This window comes from Oncorhynchus masou, chromosome 15, assembly GCF_036934945.1.
Source record: "Oncorhynchus masou masou isolate Uvic2021 chromosome 15, UVic_Omas_1.1, whole genome shotgun sequence".
In the NCBI taxonomy this organism is placed as follows: domain Eukaryota; kingdom Metazoa; phylum Chordata; class Actinopteri; order Salmoniformes; family Salmonidae; genus Oncorhynchus; species Oncorhynchus masou.
This window is the reverse complement of record NC_088226.1, coordinates 71201198-71226143: the sequence shown is the minus strand read 5'-3', so window position 1 is coordinate 71226143 and position 24946 is coordinate 71201198. Positions and strand designations below refer to the sequence as shown.

Genomic DNA, 24946 nt, shown 5'->3' with positions numbered 1-24946 from the left:
CGCCCAAGTGAACAGACATTGGTTGTAAACTCTGCTCACTCAGAGGCCCCGCCCAAGTGAACAGACATTGGTTGTAAACTCTGCTCACTCAGAGGCCCCGCCCAAGTGAACAGACATTGGTTGTAAACTCTGCTGAACAGACATTGGTTGTAAACTCAGAGGCCCCGCCCAAGTGAACAGACATTGGTTGTAAACTCTGCTCACTCAGAGGCCCCGCCCAAGTGAACAGACATTGGTTGTAAACTCTGCTCACTCAGAGGCCCCGCAAGTGAACAGACATTGGTTGTAAACTCTGCTCACTCAGAGGCCCCGCCCAAGTGAACAGACATTGGTTGTAAACTCTGCTCACTCAGAGGCCCCGCCCAAGTGAACAGACATTGGTTGTAAACTCTGCTCACTCAGAGGCCCCGCCCAAGTGAACAGACATTGGTTGTAAACTCTGCTCACTCAGAGGCCCCGCCCTGAACAGACATTGGTTGTAAACTCTGCTCACTCAGAGGCCCCGCCCAAGTGAACAGACATTGGTTGTAAACTCTGCTCACTCAGAGGCCCCGCCCAAGTGAACAGACATTGGTTGTAAACTCTGCTCACTCAGAGGCCCCGCCCAAGTGAACAACAGACATTGAACAGACATTGGTTGTAAACTCTGCTCACTCAGAGGCCCCGCCCAAGTGAACAGACATTGGTTGTAAACTCTGCTCACTCAGAGGCCCCGCCCAAGTGAACAGACATTGGTTGTACAGACATTGGTTGTAAACTCTGCTCACTCAGAGGCCCCGCCCAAGTGAACAGACATTGGTTGTAAACTCTGCTCAACAGAGGCCCCGCCCAAGTGAACAGACATTGGTTGTAAACTCTGCTCACTCAGAGGCCCCGCCCAAGTGAACAGACATTGGTTGTAAACTCTGCTCACTCAGACAAGTGAACAGACAGTAAACTCTGCTCACCAGAGGCCCCGCCCAAGTGAACAGACAAGTGAACAGAACAGACATTGGTTGTAAACTCTGCTCACTCAGAGGCCCCGCCCAAGTGAACAGACATTGGTTGTAAACTCTGCTCACTCAGAGGCCCCGCCCAAGTGAACAGACATTGGTTGTAAACTCTGCTCACTCAGAGGCCCCGAACCGTTGGTTGTAAAATTAACAGACATTGGTTGTAAACTCTGCTCACTCAGAGGCCCCGCCCAAGTGAACAGACATTGGTTGTAAACTCTGCTCACTCAGAGGCCCCACCCAAGTGAACAGACATTGGTTGTAAACTCTGAAACACGGCCTTCTTTCACCACTATACAAACCCGTTGACAAAAATTCAACTTCCTGTTCCAAGGACGTGAGGACTTGCGGTCCCCGTGTTAAAAAGGACAAGATCACCTCCAGAACTATGCCAACCTCAGCGTGAGCTCTGGGTGAATGACAGGAACCTAACGAAATTAGTATCGAATCTCAACGTGAAGTTGACGGTCAACACACCGAAAGGATGAATTTCGACTATTCCAGCCAGAATATAGCATGAGCTTAAAGTATGGCATCTTGTTATGAACTTTGAACTCTTATTCACTAAAGAAGTGATACCTTCTAGCCGGGCAGCCGAGCGGAAATGGAGGAAAACTCGCCTCCCTGCGGACCTGGCATCCTTTCACTCCCTTCTCTCTACATTTTCCTCCTCTGTCTCTGCTGCTAAAGCCACTTTCTTCCACTCTAAATTCCAAGCATCTGCCTCTAACCCTAGGAAGCTCTTTGCCACCTTCTCCTCCCTCCTGAATCCTCCTCCCCCTCCCCCCCCTCCTCCCTCTCTGCAGATGACTTCGTCAACCATTTTGAAAAGAAGGTCGACGACATCCGATCCTCGTTTGCTAAGTCAAACGACACCGCTGGTTCTGATCACACTGCCCTACCCTGTGCTCTGACCTCTTTCTCCCCTCTTTCTCCAGATGAAATCTCGCTTCTTGTGACGGCCGGCCGCCCAACAACCTGCCCGCTTGACCCTATCCCCTCCTCTCTTCTCCAGACCATTTCCGGAGACCTTCTCCCCTACCTCACCTCGCTCATCAACTCATCCCTGACCGCTGGCTACGTCCCTTCCGTCTTCAAGAGAGCGAGAGTTGCACCCCTTCTGAAAAAACCTACACTCGATCCCTCCGATGTCAACAACTACAGACCAGTATCCCTTCTTTCTTTTCTCTCCAAAACTCTTGAACGTGCCGTCCTTGGCCAGCTCTCCCGCTATCTCTCTCAGAATGACCTTCTTGATCCAAATCAGTCAGGTTTCAAGACTAGTCATTCAACTGAGACTGCTCTTCTCTGTATCACGAAGGCGCTCCGCACTGCTAAAGCTAACTCTCTCTCCTCTGCTCTCATCCTTCTAGACCTATCGGCTGCCTTCGACACTGTGAACCATCAGATCCTCCTCTCCACCCTCTCCGAGTTGGGCATCTCCGGTGCGGCCCACGCTTGGATTGCGTCCTACCTGACAGGTCGCTCCTACCAGGTGGCGTGGCGAGAATCTGTCTCCTCGCCACGCGCTCTCACCACTGGTGTCCCCCAGGGCTCTGTTCTAGGCCCTCTCCTATTCTCGCTATACACCAAGTCACTTGGCTCTGTCATAACCTCACATGGTCTCTCCTATCATTGCTATGCAGACGACACACAATTAATCTTCTCCTTTCCCCCTTCTGATGACCAGGTGGCGAATCGCATCTCTGCATGTCTGGCAGACATATCAGTGTGGATGACGGATCACCACCTCAAGCTGAACCTCGGCAAGACGGAGCTGCTCTTCCTCCCAGGGAAGGACTGCCCGTTCCATGATCTCGCCATCACGGTTGACAACTCCATTGTGTCCTCCTCCCAGAGCGCTAAGAACCTTGGCGTGATCCTGGACAACACCCTGTCGTTCTCAACTAACATCAAGGCGGTGGCCCGTTCCTGTAGGTTCATGCTCTACAACATCCGCAGAGTACGACCCTGCCTCACACAGGAAGCGGCGCAGGTCCTAATCCAGGCACTTGTCATCTCCCGTCTGGATTACTGCAACTCGCTGTTGGCTGGGCTCCCTGCCTGTGCCATTAAACCCCTACAACTCATCCAGAACGCCGCAGCCCGTCTGGTGTTCAACCTTCCCAAGTTCCCCGCTCCTCCGCTCTCTCCACTGGCTTCCAGTTGAAGCTCGCATCCGCTACAAGACCATGGTGCTTGCCTACGGAGCTGTGAGGGGAACGGCACCGCAGTACCTCCAGGCTCTGATCAGGCCCTACACCCAAACAAGGGCACTGCGTTCATCCACCTCTGGCCTGCTCGCCTCCCTACCACTGAGGAAGTACAGTTCCCGCTCAGCCCAGTCAAAACTGTTCGCTGCTCTGGCCCCCCAATGGTGGAACAAACTCCCTCACGACGCCAGGACAGCGGAGTCAATCACCACCTTCCGGAGACACCTGAATCCCCACCTCTTCAAGGAATACCTAGGATAGGATAAAGCAATCCTTCTCACCCCCCTTAAATGATTTAGATGCACTATTGTAAAGTGGCTGTTCCACTGATGTCAGAAGGTGAATTCACCAATTTGTAAGTCGCTCTGGATAAGAGCGTCTGCTAAATGACTTCAATGTAAATGTAAATGATAAGCGCAGCAACTGTTGACGTGGGCTAGGAGAGGACGGACAGAGTACCCATTCTACCACGTTCCAGTTCACCACTAGACATTCTTCAGAGGACCGGAGATACATGCTGGACCACCCAGCCTTCTATCTATGACCAATCTACCGAAGATCAGATTAAATATATATTGTATTTTCCTTTTTCAAATTATTTATTTTAAAATGGTATCAAGAATATGCATATTCTTGTTTCAGGTCCTGACCTACAGGCAGCTAGATTTGGGTTTGTCATTTGAGGTGAAAATTGGGGAAAAATGGGCAGATCCTTAAGAGGTTTTATATTTATATATTATATTTATATTAGGAGAGCAAAGGCTCCACTCTTTATATTAGGAGAGCGAAGGCTCCACTCTTAATATTAGGAGAGAGAAGGCTCCACTCTTTATATTAGGAGAGAGAAGGCTCCACTCTTTATATTAGGAGAGAGAAGGCTCCACTCTTTATATTAGGAGAGAGAAGGCTCCACTCTTTATATTAGGAGAGAGAATGTTACACTCTATATTAGGAGAGAGAAGGCTCCACTCTTTGTATTAGGAGAGCAAAGGCTCCACTCTTTATATTAGGAGAGAGAAGGCTCCACTCTTTATATTAGGAGAGAGAAGGCTCCACTCTCTATATTAGGAGAGAGAAGGCTCCACTCTCTATATTAGGAGAAGCTCCACTCTCTCTATTAGGAGAGAGAAGGCCACCTTTATATTAGGAGAGGGAAGGTTCCACTCTCTCTATATTAGGAGAAGGCTCCACTCTCTATATTAGGAGAGAGAAGGCTCCACTCTCTATATTAGGAGAGAAGGTTCCACTCTCTATATTAGAAGGCTCCACTCTCTATATTAGGAGAGAGAAGGCTCCACTCTTTATATTAGGAGAGAGAAGGCTCCACTCTTTATATTAGGAGAGAGAATGTTACACTCTATATTAGGAGAGAGAAGGCTCCACTCTTTGTATTAGGAGAGCAAAGGCTCCACTCTTTATATTAGGAGAGAGAAGGCTCCACTCTTTATATTAGGAGAGAGAAGGCTCCACTCTCTATATTAGGAGAGAGAAGGCTCCACTCTCTATATTAGGAGAGAGAAGGCTCCACTCTCTCTATTAGGAGAGAGAAGGCTCCACTCTCTCTATTAGGAGAGAGAAGGCTCCACTCTTTATATTAGGAGAGGGAAGGTTCCACTCTCTATATTAGGAGAGCGAAGGCTCCACTCTCTATATTAGGAGAGCGAAGGCTCCACTCTCTATATTAGGAGAGAGAAGGTTCCACTCTCTATATTAGGAGAGCGAAGGCTCCACTCTCTATATTAGGAGAGAGAAGGTTCCACTCTCTCTATTAGGAGAGAGAAGGCTCCACTCTCTATATTAGGAGAGAGAAGGTTCCACTCTCTATATTAGGAGAGAGAAGGTTCCACTCTCTATATTAGGAGAGAGAAGGCTCCACTCTTTGTATTAGGAGAGAGAAGGATCCACTCTCTATATTAGGAGAGAGAAGGCTCCACTCTCTATATTAGGCTCCACTCTCTATATTAGGAGAGAGAAGGTTCCACTCTCTATATTAGGAGAGAAGGCTCCACTCTCTATATTAGGAGAGCTCCACTCTCTATATTAGGAGAGAGAAGGCTCCACTCTCTATATTAGGAGAGAGAAGGTTCCACTCTCTATATTAGGAGAGCGAAGGCTCCACTCTCTATATTAGGAGAGCGAAGGCTCCACTCTTTATATTAGGAGAGAGAAGGCTCCACTCTTTATATTAGGAGAGAGAAGGCTCCACTCTCTATATTAGGAGAGAGAAGGATCCACTCTCTATATTAGGAGAGAGAAGGCTCCACTCTCTATAGGTTCCACTCTCTATATTAGGAGAGAGAAGGTTCCACTCTCTATATTAGGAGAGAGAAGGTTCCACTCTCTATATTAGCGAGCTCCACTCTCTATATTAGGAGAGCGAAGGCTCCACTCTCTATATTAGGAGAGAGAAGGTTCCACTCTCTATATTAGGAGAGCGAAGGCTCCACTCTCTATATTAGGAGAGAGAAGGTTCCACTCTCTCTATTAGGAGAGAGAAGGCTCCACTCTATATTAGGAGAGAGAAGGTTCCACTCTCTATATTAGGAGAGAGAAGGTTCCACTCTCTATATTAGGAGAGAGAAGGCTCCACTCTTTATATTAGGAGAGAGAAGGCTCCACTCTCTATATTAGGAGAGAGAAGGATCCACTCTCTATATTCCAGGCTCTCTATATTAGGAGAGCGAAGGCTCCACTCTCTATATTAGGAGAGAGAAGGTTCCACTCTCTATATTAGGAGAGAGAAGGTTCCACTCTCTATATTAGGAGAGCGAAGGCTCCACTCTCTATATTAGGAGAGCAAAGGTTACACTCTTTATAAGAGTTCCACTTCTTTGTTGTTGGTGGTGTTCTTAAAGGGGGAAGAAATCTAAACATGACTTTGTGTCTCTCAGGCTATATTCCCATTGCTAACGTTATAGTTATTGCTATTCCATTACTTCAGTTTCATTGCTATAGTTTCTGTAATCTGGTGGCCAGTTAGTGTATGAAAAGAAATAAAAATATTTAAATTCTTCCAATCACGGACTGGTAGAGCTGAGACACCAGTTGGGTGCAATAATGGTCAAGTAGAACAGAAAAACAGCAGTATTCAGAACCTCCACAAACGGCTCTCTAAATTCTACGAGGGCAAAATGACTGTGTAATGTTGTGCTTGGTCTCTTTATTGGCGAATTGTAGCCAACAGGTGTTTCTGTGGAAATCAAGCAGTCTTGTAGAATACGACGCTGTGTCAAACACAAACTCTCGTTTGAGTGAACGGGAGTATGACGTACAATTTTACAAAAATCGGTATTCCTTCTATCCATGACCAGGATGGAGAGGGCGGTATTTTACCCACACGAGAAAACTACCCCCTTCCCCCTCTAAAGGTTATGGGGAGAAATGAATGCCGAAAATAAAGTCGGTGGTAAACACAGGCTTAGGGTATTTTATACGTTTTGTTCTATGAGAATCTTCATCGGCTAGCATTAGTGTTTGTGCATTTTAAAGAATATATGTAATTAAAAAAAATTTTTTTAAAAACACAAAGGCTTCATAATTCATTAAGGTAACGTTAACTGACTGCTATTATCTCATAGAACAAAACAAAACGTATACGATCTCCTAAACCTGTTAACCTCAAGACCTTATTTTTTGAAGACGTTATAATTCCAAAAATGTCCTATTCTTTTTTCCGATTCATCTTGTTACCATGGGGATGGCTGAACGAACGAGAGGGGATTTATTTCCGGGTTTCAGGACGGAAATGGCGTTTCCATGGTATTCGAAGAAAAGCCCGCAAAGCAAACACGGCCTTTGGCTTAAGCTAGCTAATGAACTAGACTACGGTGACTGCTCAATACTTCGTCCAACCGTAAAAAAAAAAGGTAAAATTCATTATACGTTTTTATTTTATGTTTTATTTTGTTGTAAAAAGCAAACTTCAGCGCCGATGATAGTGTTGAATAATACTGTTCGTTTTCCCCCCTTATCGGAGCATGCTAATTAGCTAGCATGCTTGATATTTGTTCGGGTCCCTAGCTAATGTTCGTTTTGTAACTCAGTATTGTATTTTACGAACGTTAACGTTACACTACTTATCATTTAAAATTTAACTAGTTAGCTAGCTAATAGTCCGTCTGTAATAATTGTGAGGTTAATTGCCGAAGTGTTTTGTTTTGGCTCTCGCTAGGCTTGATTCTGATTCCTAGATCATGCGAACAACAACGTTTGATGCTAGTCAGCTAAAATTAGCTTGGCGTAACGTCAGTTTAGAATGGATGGCAGCCAAGAAATGACAACAGACGGTGAGGGGTGTCTACTACACAGACACCCGCGTGACTACGAAATAATTGCGTTAGTCAATAGGATGCCATTTGGCACATCCTTTTCTTTAATCTGTAATCCTTACCGTGACCTCTCCTTGGCTGTTTACCTGTGTAACAGGTTTAGTTCACACTACTTTGCGTTTACTAGTTACACAGCGCTTTGGCTCTTGACCAGAATAACGGGAGGACAGCAGGGAGAATGGTTAGGGTGTCTTTAGCTCTGAAATACTATTGTCAAGACGTTTTTATCATTTTAAATCCATATGGCAGAATCCTTGTCCAAACCTAAACCAACCATTTTAAACAACTCTTCACATCTCATTTCAGGGAGGACTAGATAGCTAGATTGGGAAGATCATGATGAAGCTGAAAACCTGTCTTGTATTCTCATCTCAAAGTGACTCCAGTCCCATCTGTTCAGTTTGGCTACCAGCAGATTTAGGACTGAAGGGCTCTCTGCCTGGATGACAAGCACACAGCCTACGTCCCTGAACACTGGTGAAATTGCATAGGAACGAAGAAGATGGAAGGACCTCTTGAGTTTTTTTTAACAGAACATGGAATTTACTGTAATTAGGAGTTGAATGAATGTTTTATAAAAACTAAATGAAGATTTAAAGGCATCTAAACATCAGTGGATTGTGGAAACCAAAGTAAAGCTGGTTACCAGGCTCAAGGTGGGGAGCCAGGGAGCCTGAAGGGCTAGCAACCGGACGGTCGACTGACTGAAATCCAGAGCCCTATAGTAAGTATGTGGTTTGAGGAGTTAGCGAGTTAACTTTGGTCAACTCTGAGTTCAACTCAGAATAACCGGTTCCACAAAAGTGGCTCACCTTTTAGCCAGGTACATTTTAATGTCGGCAACAAGTCCTTCAGTGCTAAACTGCCCCCGGGCAGCTTACTCCGTTTATCCTGAATGAAGTATCTGAGCCCCGAGCTGAGGCTCATCTCCTTCGTTTGAGGTAGACAACCGATACAAAATATTTTATTAATCACATTTTGTTTTTGTGTGTGTTAAAGATATATTCATGTTAAAATATCTATCACGTTACATATTTAGTAATAACAGAATGCATTTTAAACTTCACGCACAGTACAACTTGCAGATGACTTAATACAATTGTTTTATCGATTGGTGTGGGGAGGGGGGGAGCAGGAATGCAAACTAGTCACCTTTTGGCAAAATTCGTGGTTTTGAATCCCAAAATAGGTGACCTTCGTGATTCGTGTAGATCCAGTGAGAGAGGTGTGGGATGTGGGATGTGGGATGTGGGATGTGGGGGGGCTCACTACTGGCCGTAAGTGAACAAGTGATGCAATACTGGCTGTATCCAAGACTCAGCCAATCGTTTACATAACAACAGAATGCAAAGCAGAGGCAACCAATTTACTAGTTACAGCATCAGCGTGCGCTCTGGAAAGACAGCTTGCCAGTTACAGCAGCGCGTCCCCTGAACGATAACGAATAGTTTTTTTTTTTTTTTTACTTAACTAGGCAAGTCAGTTAAGAACAAAGCATTTGTCTGCAGTTTTCGGTTTGGCTATTTGTTTCAAGGTGTATGTGGCGGTTCTAGCTTGTATGCCGCCTTGGGCGAACCCCCCATATCAGCGCTGCCCACGGCAACGTGCCCCTCTGAGCAGCTGCCCATGTCGCCCGTACCTAAATCCGCTACTGATTTTGTATTGGTCTATAAATAAATGTCTTTGACAAAATTCCCCATCTCTCCCATGTCTTATTCAACTAGTATGGCTCAGTCGGTAGAGCATGGCGCTTGCAACGCCAAGCGTCGTGGGTTCGATTCCCGCTGGGACCACCCATATGTAAAAGTAGTGGCCCCAGCCGACTTGTAAGTCGCTTTGGACAAAAGCGTCTGCTAAATGGGATATATTATTATTATTATTAGTATATTTTTTTAAAGTGGGAAATATGTTGTTTTTTTCTTAAGACTTTGAGTGTCATTTGCAGTGAAGTCTAGGCAACAAATAACATTGGATTGCTTTCTTTACAATTTTTTTAGCTATGAGTTCGGTTCAACATGAACCACTTTGTATTTTACACACAGACTGAAAGATCGTGTAGATCATATTCTGTGTTGTTTAATTAGTTAAAACTTGCATTTCCTCCTAGCAGGGATTTTTTTTCTGCGTGTTTCAGCACAACAACAAAAAAGTGTCACCTTTTTGGTCCCTCACCCGTTTGCAACCTTGAAAAGGTGCTTGTGGGTTGAGAAGCACATCCCACCGACGACGTTAACAATAAGTAATCAAATAAAGAAGACATTTCTAAAAGCCTATTTCACACCGTAGCCTGCTGAATTCATAAGATAACTACTTTCATTTTGGCACAAATAAAAATGTGGCACTGATTCTCCCGCGGATTGATGTCTCAGCGTTATCTCAAATGAAGAGTTCCGTGTTCGACTTAGCAGCACTGATTCTCCCCTGGCTTGACGTTTCAACATTTTGTCCCAATGAAGAGTGCGGCGTTCAACCACGCAAGCGCAGTTATAAATCTGCTAGCGTTAGCAGCAGGCGGACGAGCAATATCCACCGTTGTAGTACGGATGAAGCCTGAGCCGGAATGTGCAGCTGGCTAGCTTTAGTCGTAGTGTCCCCTCGGATAGCTGTCACTACGGAGCGACACAGGCAGCCCAATTCGGCTTTATTTGTTTTGATTTGTTTTCAGGGCTGATCTGATTGTTTAAAAGACCAATTACTGGAGATAAAATTGTATCATACTTGGTCTGTCTGTAAACGCAGCCGGAGACTGAGAAGCTAGAGGCTGTGAACGTGTGAAGTTCATCCCAGCTGTGTGCAGGTGTTCCTGGGCTATGTAGCCAGACTTACCCCCTAGCATGCTCCAGACCAACAACTACTCGCTGGTCCTTCTGGTCCAGCTAGGTCTGCTGACCTATGACCTGTTCGTCAACTCCTTCAGCGAGCTGCTCAGGGCAGCGCCCGTCATCCAGCTAGTGCTGTTCATGTATGTACATTGTTTTTGTAGTTATTAAAAATATTATTATATTTTTTTACATTATATTTAATAGCTAGTTATTTTACTTACATTTTTGTTAGATGTTCTTACTGGGATTGTAACTGTGTTTTTATAACCTGTGTGTTCCAGTATCCAGGATATAGCCATCCTGTTCAACGTGATCATCATTCTGCTGATGATGTTCAACACGTACGTGTTCCAGGTCGGTCTGGTCTCTCTGCTACTGGAGAGGTTTAAAGGCTTGCTGGTGCTGTCTGCCATCTACCTCACTCTCAGCATCTCCTTTCACTGCTGGGTAGTGGTACGTGCAGAAACAAACACACAAAACGATTATACAGTAACTGTCAGCAGAAAAAGGGACATTAATTCCCACCTGTTCTTTTTTTTTATTTTTTATAAACATTTGATCACGTCTGCTATTATTTTGTTTGCTTTTTTTTTTTAGAACCTGAGATGGCTGGAATCGAATCGTTTCATCTGGACGAACGGCCTGAGTGTCCTCTTCGTCTTCCAGAGAGTTGGTAAGTTCTCTGATGAAAAGAAAGACCTGGTCTCTTGCCAGCATGACTTAGGTTTATTCAGCCTTGTGTATCGGCCTGTTGAGGCGTAATACGCGGTTGCTTCTTTTCACGAGACTACTTAGTTAACGTAGCGTTTTCACGAGACTACTTAGTTAACGTAGCGTTTTTTACGAGACTACTTAGTTAATGTAGCGTTTTTCACGAGACTAATACTAAACAACATGTTAATTTATTTTAGTTTGTGAGTTGTGTAACTTGTGTTCTATTCCACAGCTGCAGTGTTGTATTTCTACGTTTACAAACGGACAGCAGAGTGTCTGGGCGACCCACGGCTGTATCAGGACTCTGTCTGGCTGAGGGATGCCTTCGCCAGAGCTCGTCAGTGAGGAGGAGGAAATGGAAGGAACAATTACACCCCCCCCCCCCCCCCAAAAGGACTTATTACCAGGCGAGGACTGCCAGGCTCTGTGGTGACTCACTTGCCTGGGTGAGCCATGTTCGTTAGGCATGACACTGAAACAGGGAGGGACTCCCTGGCCTTGTCCAATAAGAAGTTACCATTATTGTTTTCCTGCTTCAAAACTGTTTGCCCAACTGAAAATGACTCGGGGCTAGGATGGAGCTGACGGAAAAGTGAGAAACTGCGATGGGTTTGTACAGCAGGATGGATCAAGTCAATGTACCACACTACAATAATATGGACTAATGTTGTAACAAGAAGACAAGACACTAAAGGACAATCTGAGGCAGACTTTCCTTCCTTAAAAAACAGTACATTCATAATGACAGCTATTAATTTAGTGTTTTTACTAAGATGGAATAAATATAGCTTCCCAAATTGCATCCTATTCCCTAATATAGTGCACTAAATGGGGAATGCACGCCTGGCTCTGTGAACAACAGTGTATAAGAGTTGTTACTGGTTCCCTCTCAGGTGAGAGAGGGAAAGTCCCGGGGCTCGACTCAATCCAGTCTGTGTTGTAGCATCAAGGTCATTTCCTGTTGAGAGCGACGTTTACCGTGAAGGAAGTCTACGCTATAATGCTGATCTTCTGCACTGCACATTGAATGGAGCCTCTGGTTCAGTTTGTCCTGTAGATAAGATGTGCTGTTTACAAAGTTCAAATTGTCAATCCAACACTTTTATATATTTTTTATTTTATCAAAAAAAATGCCGGTTCTCTGTGGATTTTGTTTTCTTAACTCATCTGAATTTTAAATGGCCAAAACATAAAGGAAGTAACCCCACTTACTATGACGATAACATCATTTAACTACACAATAGCTCGTCTGAAATCCAGACCTGTGCTATCGTTCCACTCTTGTGTCCATATGACCCTTTTACTCAATACTTTGTGTTGAAGCACCTTTGGCAGTGACTACAGCCTCGAGTCGTCTTGGGTATGACGCTACTTCTTCTCGGCAGAGTGGAATGTTAGCCTGAAATCCAGATCTGTTTTATGCTATAAAATACCAGGCTGATCATCCAGCACCAGGCTAGAGAGTGAGGAATTAAATTTTCCCTCCAAAGATTCATCTGGGTTTCAAGGCACCACTTCTCACAGAATAGCCTCCACAAATAGGTCCCAGTGCTCTGAAATGTAATTCACCCCACCCCCCTGGGCCTTAGACAGATCTGTATCTTGTGGTCTGTTGAAGGTACAGCCAGTGGCCTTGTCGTTAGGATCTAGGCCTGACCAGTCACCACTTTATAAATATTACTAGTTACGCTATCAAAACAGTCCCAAATCAACTGCAATCACTGACATACAGGCTTCAATACAATGGGAGATTCTCACCCATCCTGTCCGGCTCTCCTCCGTGACCCGGAACTAGATAAGTGATCGAGGAGTGTCAAGTCAGTAGGTGAATGTAAAGGTCCTCCCCTTAATAGTATAGTTGTGTCCTTCACAGTGGATTCAAAACTCTTCTTCTGGAAAGTAAAAATCACGTACCTGAGGTAAAACAGTATGCTACATATCATTAGATCTAAAATGTCCAGCTTTATTAGTTATTGGACACTTTTGTAAAATGTCATTTGCCTGATGAACTTGCGAGTGGAGGAGAGTTTTCATACAAACACCATGTTTCCTCGTCTCCTCCGAAAGATTAGTCAGTGTTCTGTTGTAGTTGACCGACTCAATTCTAAACCGCTTCCTTTCCTGCCTCTCCTCCCTGATTGGACGGACACTCGATGAAAGCAATAGGTTAACAGCGTAAATTCTTAACACAGTCTACTTTGAAGATGCCTCTGGGTCAGCATACTATGGGGACAGTATCACTAATGCTACAATCCTATAAAAAAAAATTTAAAAACAGCAAGTCAATCCAGAAGAATTGTCCAAATTTCACCAGAAAAAAATACTATGCAGTTTTGTACAAATGGCTCTTTTTATTTATTGAAAGGTCACCCCAATCCACAGCCCCCCACAGTGCAATCCAATCCATAACCATCTTGTAGTGGAGCCCATTTCATATCCTTCTCCTGTTCCACTGGAATGTTCTTCTGTATTAATCTAACAATCTAACGGGACACACACACACACACACACACACACACACACACACACACACACACACACACACACACACACAGGGAGAAGAAAAGACAAAACACTATGGTGAATGAGTTAACTTTAAAAAGGTAGATCTAGGGACATGACCATAAGGGTAATTTATGACAGGAACAAAGATTAGAGGCACAACTATTTGAGATTTGTCACGCAGATAGCACGTCGCTAGAGAGAGCCGCAATCTCAGTCGCCTACCGGTGTGATTCTTGCAGCCTCTTGCGTCACACGCTCTTGTTTGTGATAATGTCATATCACGTGAGTCTCTGTTTTCTAAAATGGTTCTGATTTGTATTGTTGAGTGTTGCACACGTCTCCAGACTCAGACATCTTGCCAACTCTTATGGGTCATGTCCTCGAAAGAGCCATTCATGTTTTTTTTTCAGCAATCACAAACAAGGATACCTAGTCAGTTGCACAACAAAAGCATTCCACCGAAACATTTAACCCAACCCTTCTGAATCAGAGAGGTTAGGGAGCTGCCTTAAAAATAAGAAAATCGGCAACCCAGGGAGCAGTTGTTGTTGTTAACGGCCTTACTCAAGGGATGAACAGCAGATTTTTCCACCTTGCCGGGTTCGGGGATTAAAAACTTTTTCGGTTCCCGTCCCAACGTTTTAACCGCTAGGCTCCTGCAGCCACATTTTTAAAGAAGAGCCGCCATGATCACTTCCTTACCCGTCAGACATAGATGCCGACCCATAGTAACAGAAACAGCACTCCGAAGCCCATGAAGAGCGACGCCACCAGGGAGATGAGCAGCTCCTTGAACACGTCTCTGGTGTATTTAGTGGACGTTACCTCGTAGCTGAGAGAAAAGTTAAGGTGTTAAACAAAACAGGGAACGCTGAGATCGGTTGGTCTCAAAACGGCATTTTGAACCCCCCCAAAAAAAGAAGCCAATTCTGCATTAACTCATCTCGTTAAATACATTTAGTCTACTTCAGTTTTTTTGTTTAGAATGTCACATCTCAGTCAATCCATGTACAGCGCATTTGGAAAGCATTCAGACCCTTTTTCCCACATTTATGTTACAGGCTTAATTCTAAAAGTGGATTCAATAGTCCCCCCCCCCCATCTACACACAATACCCCATAATGACGAAGCAAAAAAAACAGTTTTAGAAATGTTTACAAATTAATTAACTGAAATATCACATTTACATAAGTAAATGTAAGGTCACCTTGCAGATAGATGGCCACGATTCAGGCCAAAGAGCCCGCTTGTTTCTATCAGACCAGAGAATTGTTGTTTCTCATGGTCAGAGTCTTTTAGGTGCCTTCTGGGAAAATCCAAGCGTGCTGTCATGCCTTTTACTGAGTGGCGGCTTCCGTCTGGTCTCTCACCAATCAGGCCTTTATGGTAAGTGTTGCAGAGATGGTTCTCCCATCTCCACAGAGAAACTCTAGAGTGACCATCAGGTTCTTGGTCACCTCCCTGACCAAGGCCATTCTCCCCAGATTGCTTGATGGTTCCAAACGTCTTCCATTTAAGAATGATGAAGGTCCCCAAGAACAGTGGCCTCCGCACACCTTTTTTGGTACACTTCCCCAGATCTGTGCCTTGAACACAATATTGTCTCGGAGCTCTATGGACAATTCCTTTGACCTCATTGCTTGGTTTTTGCTCTGACATGAACTGTGGGACCTTATATTTATTTATTTGACCTTTATTTAACCTTTTTAACTAGGCAAGTCAGTTAAGAACAAATTCTTATTTTCAATGACGGCCTAGGAACAGTGGGTTAACTGCCTTGTTCAGTGTTAGAACGACAGATTTGTACCTTGTCAGCTCGGGGATTTGAACTTGCAAACTTCCGGTTACTAGTCCAACACTCTAACCAATAGGCTACCCTGCCGCCCCAGTTGTGTGCCTTTTCCAAATCATGAATCAATTGAATTTACCACAGTTGGGCTTCAAGTTGTAGAAACATCTCAAGAATGATCAATGGAAACAGGATGCACCTAAGCTCAATTTCGAGTCTCATCACAAAGGGTCTGAACACTTATGTAAATAATTTTTTTAAATTTATTTTTTTACATTTTTTAAATTTATATACATTTGCAAAATGTTCTAAACCTGTTTTTGCTTTGTCATTATGGGGTATTGTGTGTAGATTGAGAATGTATTTTTTGAATCAATTTTAGAATAAAGTCTAATGTAACAAAATGTGTAAAAAGAGAAGGGGTCTGAATGCTGCACACCGTTAAGCTGGTTTTTATCAATGTTCTTCAATCCAATAAACCAAAAGGAGCATTAGTTGACATTAGTACTGGGCTGGAACAGAAGCCTTCATACTCAGCCAAAATAAACGGCCACGATTCACGGTCACTGACGATAGACGGCCACGATTCACGGTCACTATGATGATAGACGGCCACGATTCACGGTCAAAATAAACCGGTCACCATGACGATAGAGGGCCACGATTCACGGTCAAAATAAACCGGTCACCATGACGATAGACGGTCACGATTCACGGTCACTATGACGATAAACGGTCACAATTCATGGTCAAAATAAACCGGTCACCATGACGATAGACGGCCGTGGAAGGATACACAAAGAACCACGCAGTGAAGAACATCCCGATAGCCAGTAGGACCACAGTGAGGTGGGGGAAGACTGCTGGGTTCACCGGACTGGTGTATCTGGTCATGGCCTCCAGCTCCTGGTGGAAGAACCACAGAGACAAATGGAGAGATTCACTCACTGTGTGTTTCTGCTTTAGGATATCAGGACGATATTCCACATTTATAAAGAAAACAAATGTTTGGGTTGAAAATGACTAGCTCCATGAATATAATTAATTAGGTACACATCAACCAGCTTATCGACTGACTATCATGACATTTTAATAAGATATAGTCTCCCCTGGAAACGTCTGTGGCTGGATGTTTATTGCTCAGTTATTTAACATAGTTACTGTATTCCCATCAAAACATATTTACTGTTATTCGATGAACTGATAGCTACAAACATAACGTCGAATGACAAGCCAATGTTGGCTAACAAAGCTATATCCATTGCAACAACGGAAATGTCTCGCTTCAACCATTTTAATCAATTAACTGTCAGGTTTTCATTAGAACAAATGGCATTACGTAGCTATAAGCAGCATTTCATATTCACGTTATTCTTAGAAAACCGTGCATTAGATACAAATCCCTTACCATTTTGTTGAGTTGTTGCTTGCTTGCTCCTACTGCAGAACCAAAGAGGAAAGAGCCACGTCAGTTCTCCAGAGGTTCTCTAGACAACATAAAAACCCTTGGCCGCCACCTAGCGGGCTGGAGAAAAACACTTTCACTCCAAATCCATAGTTGATTTATTCATTGGTTTATTCCCAAAGGTATTCCTTTAACTGAAACGATTTTGTGCTAGTGGGATCTAATCTCTCTCTCTCTCTCTCTCTCTCTCTCTCTCTCTCTCTCTCTCTCTCTGCAAATGGTTAAAATGGAAAATAAATAAACATAAATATGGGTGGTATTTACAATGGTGTTTTTGTTCTTTACTGGTTGCCCTTTTCTTGTGGCAGCAGGTCACATATCGTGCTGCTGTGATGCACACTGTCTCTCTTTCTCTTTCAATTACATTTAATGCAAAAATTCAATGCAAAGGGCTGTATTGGCATGGGAAACGTGTTTGCATTGCCAAAGAATTACACTCACAAAAGTTTTAATAGAATATAGACATTCCAAATGTCATGTACAGTGTTGTAACGATGTGCAAATAGTTGAACTATGAAAGGGAAAATGAATTAACAGATAAATATAGGTTGTGTTTACAATCTTGTTTGTTCTCCACTGGTTTCCCTTCTCTCAAGGCAACGGACCACAAATCTTGCTGCTGTGATGGCGCACTGCAATATTTTGCCCAACAGATATGGGAGTTTATCAATGTTTGATTTGTTTTCAATTTCTTTGTGGGTCTGTTTGATCTAATTTCAGCCTATTTCTCTCTCGCTCTCTGTCTCTCACCCTCTCTCTCTCTCTCTCTCTGTTTCTCTCTCAACCTCTCTCTCTGTCCCTCTCTCTGTCTCTCTCTCTCTCTCTCTCTCTCTCTCTCTCTCTCTCTCTCTCTGTCTCTCTCTCTGTCTCTCACCCTCTCTCTCTCTTCTACAATAAAATATGTAGACCTAAACTTCCCATGGCCATCCCATCAACCAACCAAAATACACATTTTGTTTTCAATCAATATTTTATTCACTGCATTCATATTATGACAACATGCTCTTTAACACAAAAAAAATACAAAACAGCAAAGGTTCCAAAATAAATGTAATGATCGTGTATTAAAAATAAAGTAAGAGGTAATACTAAAAATCACACATTTATAGGGAGGACTTTAAAAGCAGGAACAGGAATAGTATAGAGGTGAATAAAGGAGGGGTATTTATGCTTTCATTAAGTATTTTAGTGCTCTGAAGGGCTTTAAGCCATAAGAATTAGAGTAATAGGATAAACGTATTTTTAAAAATGAAGTAAAGATTTAAAGTGTCATTAAAACACCCGATTTCCTTAACAAAAGCCACATCTCAATCGGTGGTCCAGGTGTGACAGGGTGTGATACAGGATGGCCTTTCCTCTTTAGGTCTCTGCTGTTTCTCAAGCAAGATGGAGTCCGATGACATCACGGACTCCCACCAGACAAACTCCTTCAATTCTCTACTCTCTCACTCTCTCCCTCTCTCTCTCTCTCTGTGTGTGTGTTTTCTTATCCAGTGAGACAGGTAAAAGCCGAATAGCGATTTTGATTGGCACAGAGTTTCATAATATAGCATAACAATGTTTACATATGAATAATATAACAACAACAACAACAAGGATAGAGTAACAACAGTAATAATGATATAACTAAAATAACATAAAAAGGAGCATACATTGTTACAAAATGAAGCTACACAGTAACATTTCATGAATTTCTATACCATTTGAAACCAGTTGGAACCAGTTGAAACCACTTGGAACCATTTGGAACCATTTGAAACCATTTGAAACCCGTTGGAACAATTTGAAACCAGTTGGAACCATTTGAAACCAGTTGGAACCATTTGGAACCAGTTGGAACCAGTTGGAACCAGATGGAACCACCCAAGAGAGCATAAATCAGTTGATATATACAATGCTATGCTGGTTTTACTGTAAAGGCTGGCGGTGCATTATAATAAGCTAAAATATTACACTGTACTCATGTATGTCAACATGGTAATACAGTATAGTACAATGTCTTTATACTTTGTCATGTTCAATGAAATATATTCATTTGATTTTGTTTTTTAAAATTCATATTTCTCATGACACAACATGTCAGGTGAGATCTTCAACACACCTGATCTTAGAGGGACTGTGTTCAATACACCTGTTTCAACACACCTGATCAGAATACTTTGTTAACTTGAGGCATTCAGATACCAGATGTCCAAAGGGCCCTTCATCACACATGTATATAATAAGTAGTGTATAGTTACGACATATGGGGAACATGGTCGATAGTATATGAAAGAGGGGAGGTCAGTGAGGAAAGGGAAAGACAATAACAGAGGACATCTGGAAAACCCTTTCCAGAGGAGATAAACATGACTTCGGGGACAGGGTGTTGTTTCCCGTCAGAGAGGGGAAGACAAAAAGTGTTACACAGATTTAGAGCAATCAATGCAAAGGCCGGAATAATATTATAGTACAGTGTTCAACATCTATAACTCATTCAGGAGAATGTTAGAGTGACCTCTGGACTCATTCAGGAGAATGTTAGTGACCTCTGGACTCATTCAGGAGAATGTTAGAGTGACCTCTGGACTCATTCAGGAGAATGTTAGAGTGACCTCTGGACTCATTCAGGAAGGTGTTAGAGTGACCTCTGGACTCATTCAGGAAGGTGTTAGAGTGACCTCTGGACTCATTCAGGAGAATGTTAGAGTGACCTCTGGACTCATTCAGGAGAATGTTAGAGTGACCTCTGGACTCATTCAGGAGAGTGTTAGAGTGACCTCTGGACTCATTCAGGAGAATGTTAGTGACCTCTGGACTCATTCAGGAGAATGTTAGAGTGACCTCTAGACTCATTCAGGAAGGTGTTAGAGTGACCTCTGGACTCATTCAGGAGAATGTTAGAGTGACCTCTGGACTCATTCAGGAGAATGTTAGTGACCTCTGGACTCATTCAGGAGAATGTTAGAGTGACCTCTAGACTCATTCAGGAAGGTGTTAGAGTGACCTCTGGACTCATTCAGGAGAATGTTAGAGTGACCTCTGGACTCATTCAGGAGAATGCTAGAGTGACCTCTGGACTCATTCAGGAAAAAGTTAGAGTGACCTCTGGACTCATTCAGGAAGTTGTTAGAGTGACCTCTGGACTCATTCAGGAAGGTGTTAGAGTGACCTCTGGACTCATTCAGGAGAATGTTAGAGTGACCTCTGGACTCATTCAGGAGAATGTTAGTGGCCTCTGGACTCATTCAGGAGAATGTTAGTGACCTCTGGACTCATTCAGGAGAATGTTAGAGTGACCTCTGGTAACCCTTTCTTTCCTGTTCGGTTATACAAGACCCAGGTCACAAAATGGATGCCTCTATTAGCTCAGACATGAACAGCATTCAATCAAGTCAATGAGCTGCTTCTGACTGGTGATAAGATGACAGCTTTCCTGTTTTATAGAGAAAGATAAGGCACCAGCGGTTTAAAAAATACACAGTTCAGATGTCAATACTTGTGTTGTCTAGTCTTGAAAACCAGACCCTAAGTTGGAGCATTTGAAAATTGTGGCAAAGCAGAGGTCTGGAGAGACTACGGGAGAGACTATCAAATATGTCTGGAGAGACTATCAACATCACGATGCAGAGCAGAAAGTCTTCTCTGATCTTCTACCATTCAAACAAAATAAAACAGAAAATATATAGCTAAGAAAGTACTTCTTAAACACACATTGTATTTGGCTTAGTGGTTAAGCATTATTACATCCAGTGGGCGAGATACAGTGTGAAAATGTCCAGTGTTCTTGTAACATATCGTCCCTTGTTGGACCTGATCAATGCCGTTATCAGCTGCTGGGATTCTACAGCATACAGCGCATACCAATGTTCCAGTACAGTGTATAGAATTAGAATCATAGAATCAGAGTCATTCTAATTCTGTGGTTCCAGTACAGTGTATAGAATTAGAATCATAGAATCAGAGTCATTCTAATTCTGTGGTTCCAGTACAGTGTATAGAATTAGAATCATAGAATCAGAGTCATTCTAATTCTGTGGTCCCAGTACAGTGTATAGAATTAGAATCATAGAATCAGAGTCATTCTAATTCTGTGGTTCCAGTACAGTGTATAGAATTAGAATCATAGAATCAGAGTCATTCTAATTCTGTGGTCCCAGTACAGTGTATAGAATTAGAATCATAGAATCAGAGTCATTCTAATTCTGTGGTTCCAGTACAGTGTATAGAATTAGAATCATAGAATCAGAGTCATTCTAATTCTGTGGTTCCAGTACAGTGTATAGAATTAGAATCATAGACTCATAGAATCAGAGTCATTCTAATTCTGTGGTCCCAGTACAGTGTATAGAATTAGAATCATAGAATCAGAGTCATTCTAATTCTGTGGTTCCAGTACAGTGTATAGAATTAGAATCATAGAATCAGAGTCATTCTAATTCTGTGGTTCCAGTACAGTGTTTCAGAGCACACAATGTATCTGCTGAGAGAATACAGTGTATACCATAGACAGACAATATGGGTTCTGTAGCTATGGTGTATACAGTGGTCTACCGTTTCCAGTTATCTGAGTTTATCTCCAGTCTTATCAGTCTTATCATGCTCCAGTTATAATGCTCCAGTCTTATCATGCTCCAGTTATCATGCTCCAGTCTTATCATGCTCCAGTCTTATCATGCTCCAGTCTTATCATGCTCCAGTCTTATCATGCTCCAGTTATCATGCTGAGTCATTCACGTCTTGTAGATTTGATATACTCCTGTGATTTAATGCATTTCAATTAAAATGTGTTTCTTAGCGTTTCTTAGCTATACGGGTAGCTGGATCATCAGCTATCTGTATAGATAAATCAGGGGTCTGAATGTATCCGTAGTGATCTGACGTAGAGTTTGTTTGGGCTCCACGGTAGTGAGCAAACCTCAAACCAGTCAGGTGATTCTCTGCTAGGCTGCTTTTTAGTTCAGTTTCTCTAACACCCTCAAAATCAACTCTGTTCATTCTTCCCCTCTAATCGGGGACTAATTTAGACCTGGGACACTTGGTGTGTGTAATGAATGATCAGGTAGAACAGAAAACCAGCAGCCTCCGAACCTCGTAGGGCAACAGTTGATCTGCTCGAACAGATAGGGCAGACTTAATTCTGGTATCTTTCACAAAATTCCCCGATTTTCCAAATATACTGTTTTGAGAAGGTTTCAGATTTCGTCACTTCTGATTGCGGGAATCTTCCAAACGGGATTTCTGGAAAACCTGGGGGATTTCGTTACCGCAATGCATAGACAAAATAATGTTTGAGACAAACTTCTACAGTAGTATATCCAAATCCACTGACTATGGTGCCATCTGGGAGGATCCAGACAGGAAGTCAAGACATACAGCAGCCCAGAACGGAATGTAGGTCAAATGTGACTCTCCTGTCATCTGCTGACATACAGTGTTCTTACTAGAACCAAATGTATTAAACCATACATTCAACACAGGGTTTGTGTTTTCAGTCATAAGGAATGGTTAGAGTAGGAGACAGGACACACAAAACAAGTTCAGGAAAATGGATATTATAAATTACACAAAGATTAATAAGGCAGAATATAACACTATAGCATTATCATAAACCTAGGTTTCATACAATGAAGTGCATAGGAGGCTGTAGTTTGGTGGATATGTTTCTATACAGGACAGGATGGATAGAAGAGAGAGAGAGAGAGAGAGAGAGAGAGGGTGATAGAGAGAGAGAGAGGGTGAGAGAGACAGAGAGAGAGAGAGAGAGACAGAGAGAGAGAGAGAGAGAGAGAGAGAGAGAGAGAGAGAGAGAGAGAGAGAGAGAGAGCGAGAGATGGGATAGGAGGTGTAGTTTGGTGGATATGTTTCTATACAGGACAGGATGGATAGAAGAGAGAGAGAGAGAGAGAGAGAGAGAGAGAGAGGGATGGGATAGGAGGTGTAGTAGTTAAAGGGATAGTTGGGATTTTATCTACTTCCCCAGAGTCAGATGAACTCGTGAAGTTTTATGTCTCTGCGTGCAGTATGAAGAAAGTCGCTAAATTGTTCCTGTGGACTTCCAGTCATTGAGCTATATGAGAACAGCTAGAATGCTAGCTGTTCCTGTAGACTTCCAGTCATTGTGCTAACGCTAGTTAGCATTGGCTCGCAAAACTACCTCTGACTTCATACTGGACGCGGAGACATAAAAATGGGTTCATCTGACTCTGGGGACGTAGACAAAAGGGCCTCCCCCCTTTAAGAAACCCTGAGTCAGGGGATAGGCTAGATTCAAAGCAAGCAAACTAGTTTGCATGCTTAGTTCCTTCTCCTCTCATGCGCAGCTGCTTTGAATGAGGAAGTTGAAGTCAGAGTATGGAGGTGGTGGGATGGATGCATTCTCCTCCTCTGCGCCACACCTCACTTCACTCTGCCAGAAGGAGAAGATGAAGATGAAGCAACTTCAAATCAATTTTTTTTTTCTTTTTTTTTTTAACGGTCAAATATAATCGAGTCAATACTCACAGACTTGGCCACTCTGAAGTGATAGGTCACGTCCTGGAATGACAGGACAGATACTGGCCACAGGTGATCTGTCCCCTGAGGAGAAAGAGGTCAAGAGGTCAGTCAGTAGCTCCATAAGCAAAGTCATCAACAACAGGGTCGGGGTCAATTGGACAGCTCATCGTCAACTCAGTCCATTTGAAAAGTATTGGAATTACAGTTTACTTCCTTAGTTGAAATAGAACGAACCCCGAACCCTGGTCAGTAATAAACTCAGCAAAAAAAAAATAAACGGCCCTTTTTCAGGACCCTGTCTTTCAAAGATAATTGGTACAAATCCCAAATAACTTCACAGATCTTCACTATAAAGGGTTTAAACACCGTTTCCCATGCTCGTTCAATGAACCGTAAACAATTAATGAACATGCACCTGTGGAACGGTCGTTAAGACACAAACAGCTTACAGACTGTAGGCAATTAAGGGCACAGTTATGAAAACTTAGGACACTAAAGAGGCCTTTCTACTGACTCTGAAAAACGCCAAATGAAAGATGCCCAGGGTCCCAACTAATCAGCGTGAATGTGCCTTAGGCATGCTGCAAGGAGGCATGAGAACTGCAGATGTGGCCAGGTCAATGAATTACAATGTCTGCACTGTGAGATACCTAAGACAGCACTACACGGAGACAGGACAGACAGCTGATCATCCTCGCAGTGGCAGACCACGTGTAACAACACCTGCACAGGATCGGTACATCCGAACATCACACCTGCGGGACAGATACAGGATGGCAACAACAACTGCCGAAGTTACACCAGGAACGCACAATCCCTCCATCAGTGCTCAGACTGTCTGCAATAGGCTGAGAGAGGCTGGACTGAGGTCTTGTAGGTCTGTTGTAAGGCAGATCCTCACCAGACATCACCGGCAACAACGTCGCCTATGGGCACAAACCCACCATCGCTGGACCAGACAGGACTGGCAAAAAGTGCTCTTCACTGACGAGTCGCGGTTTTGTCTCACCAGGGGTGATGGTCGGATTCGTGTTTATCATTTCGAAGGAATGAGCGTTACACTGAGGCCTGTACTCTGGAGCGGGATCGATTTGGAGGTAGAGGGTCCGTCATGGTCTGGGGCGCTGTGTCACAGCATCATCGGACTGAGCTTGTTGTCATTGCAGGCAATCTCAACGCTGTGCGTTACAGGGAAGACATCCTCCTCCCTCATGTGGTACCCTTCCTGCAGGCTCATCCTGACATGACCCTCCAGCATGACAATGCCACCAGCCATACTGCTCGTTCTGTGAATTATTTCCTGCAAGACAGGAAGGTCAGTGTTCTGCTATGGCCAGTGAAGAGCCCGGATCTCAATCCCATTGAGCAAGTCTGGGACCTGTTGGATCGGAGGGTGAGGGCTAGGGCCATTCCCCCCAGAAATGTCCGGGAACTTGCAGGTGCCTTGGTGGAATAGTGTGGTAACATCTCACAGCAAGAACTGGCAAATCTGGTGCAGTCCATGAGGAGGAGATGCACTGCAGTAATTAATGCAGCTGGTGGCCACAACAAATACTGACTTTTACTTTTGATTTCGACACCCCCTTTGTTCAGGGACACATTATTCAATTTCTGTTAGTCACATGTCTTGGAACTTGTTCA

The 24946-nt window shown here is 43.4% G+C and overlaps 2 protein-coding genes and 1 pseudogene across 3 annotated transcripts; 1 reads left to right on the top strand and 2 right to left on the bottom strand.

Moving 5' to 3' along the window:
• Nucleotides 1-6951: 6951 nt before the first annotated feature.
• Nucleotides 6952-12276, top strand: LOC135556753 (transmembrane protein 138-like). Of its 2 annotated transcripts, XM_064990177.1 has the most exons (6): nucleotides 6952-7071; nucleotides 7840-8257; nucleotides 10273-10495; nucleotides 10637-10808; nucleotides 10953-11028; nucleotides 11302-12276. In XM_064990177.1, exons 3-6 carry the CDS (start codon nucleotides 10368-10370, stop codon nucleotides 11412-11414), a joined length of 489 nt encoding a protein of 162 aa, XP_064846249.1. In that variant the 5' UTR covers nucleotides 6952-7071; nucleotides 7840-8257; nucleotides 10273-10367; the 3' UTR covers nucleotides 11415-12276. The 2 variants fall into 2 exon arrangements, with proteins under 2 accessions (XP_064846249.1, XP_064846248.1); XM_064990176.1 differs by having other exon boundaries at nucleotides 6952-8257.
• A 1124-nt stretch (nucleotides 12277-13400) lies between these two features.
• LOC135556755 (transmembrane protein 258-like) lies at nucleotides 13401-16856 on the bottom strand. Its single transcript, XM_064990178.1, has 4 exons — nucleotides 16772-16856; nucleotides 16160-16269; nucleotides 14277-14406; nucleotides 13401-13552 (listed from the first exon to the last, which is right to left on the bottom strand). The coding sequence occupies exons 1-3, from the start codon at nucleotides 16772-16774 to the stop codon at nucleotides 14280-14282; spliced, it is 240 nt and encodes a 79-aa protein (XP_064846250.1). The 5' UTR covers nucleotides 16775-16856; the 3' UTR covers nucleotides 13401-13552; nucleotides 14277-14279.
• Nucleotides 16857-17785: 929 nt separating this feature from the next.
• The window catches only part of LOC135556925 (myelin regulatory factor-like), a 133092-nt pseudogene continuing 125931 nt past the window's right edge, over nucleotides 17786-24946 (bottom strand).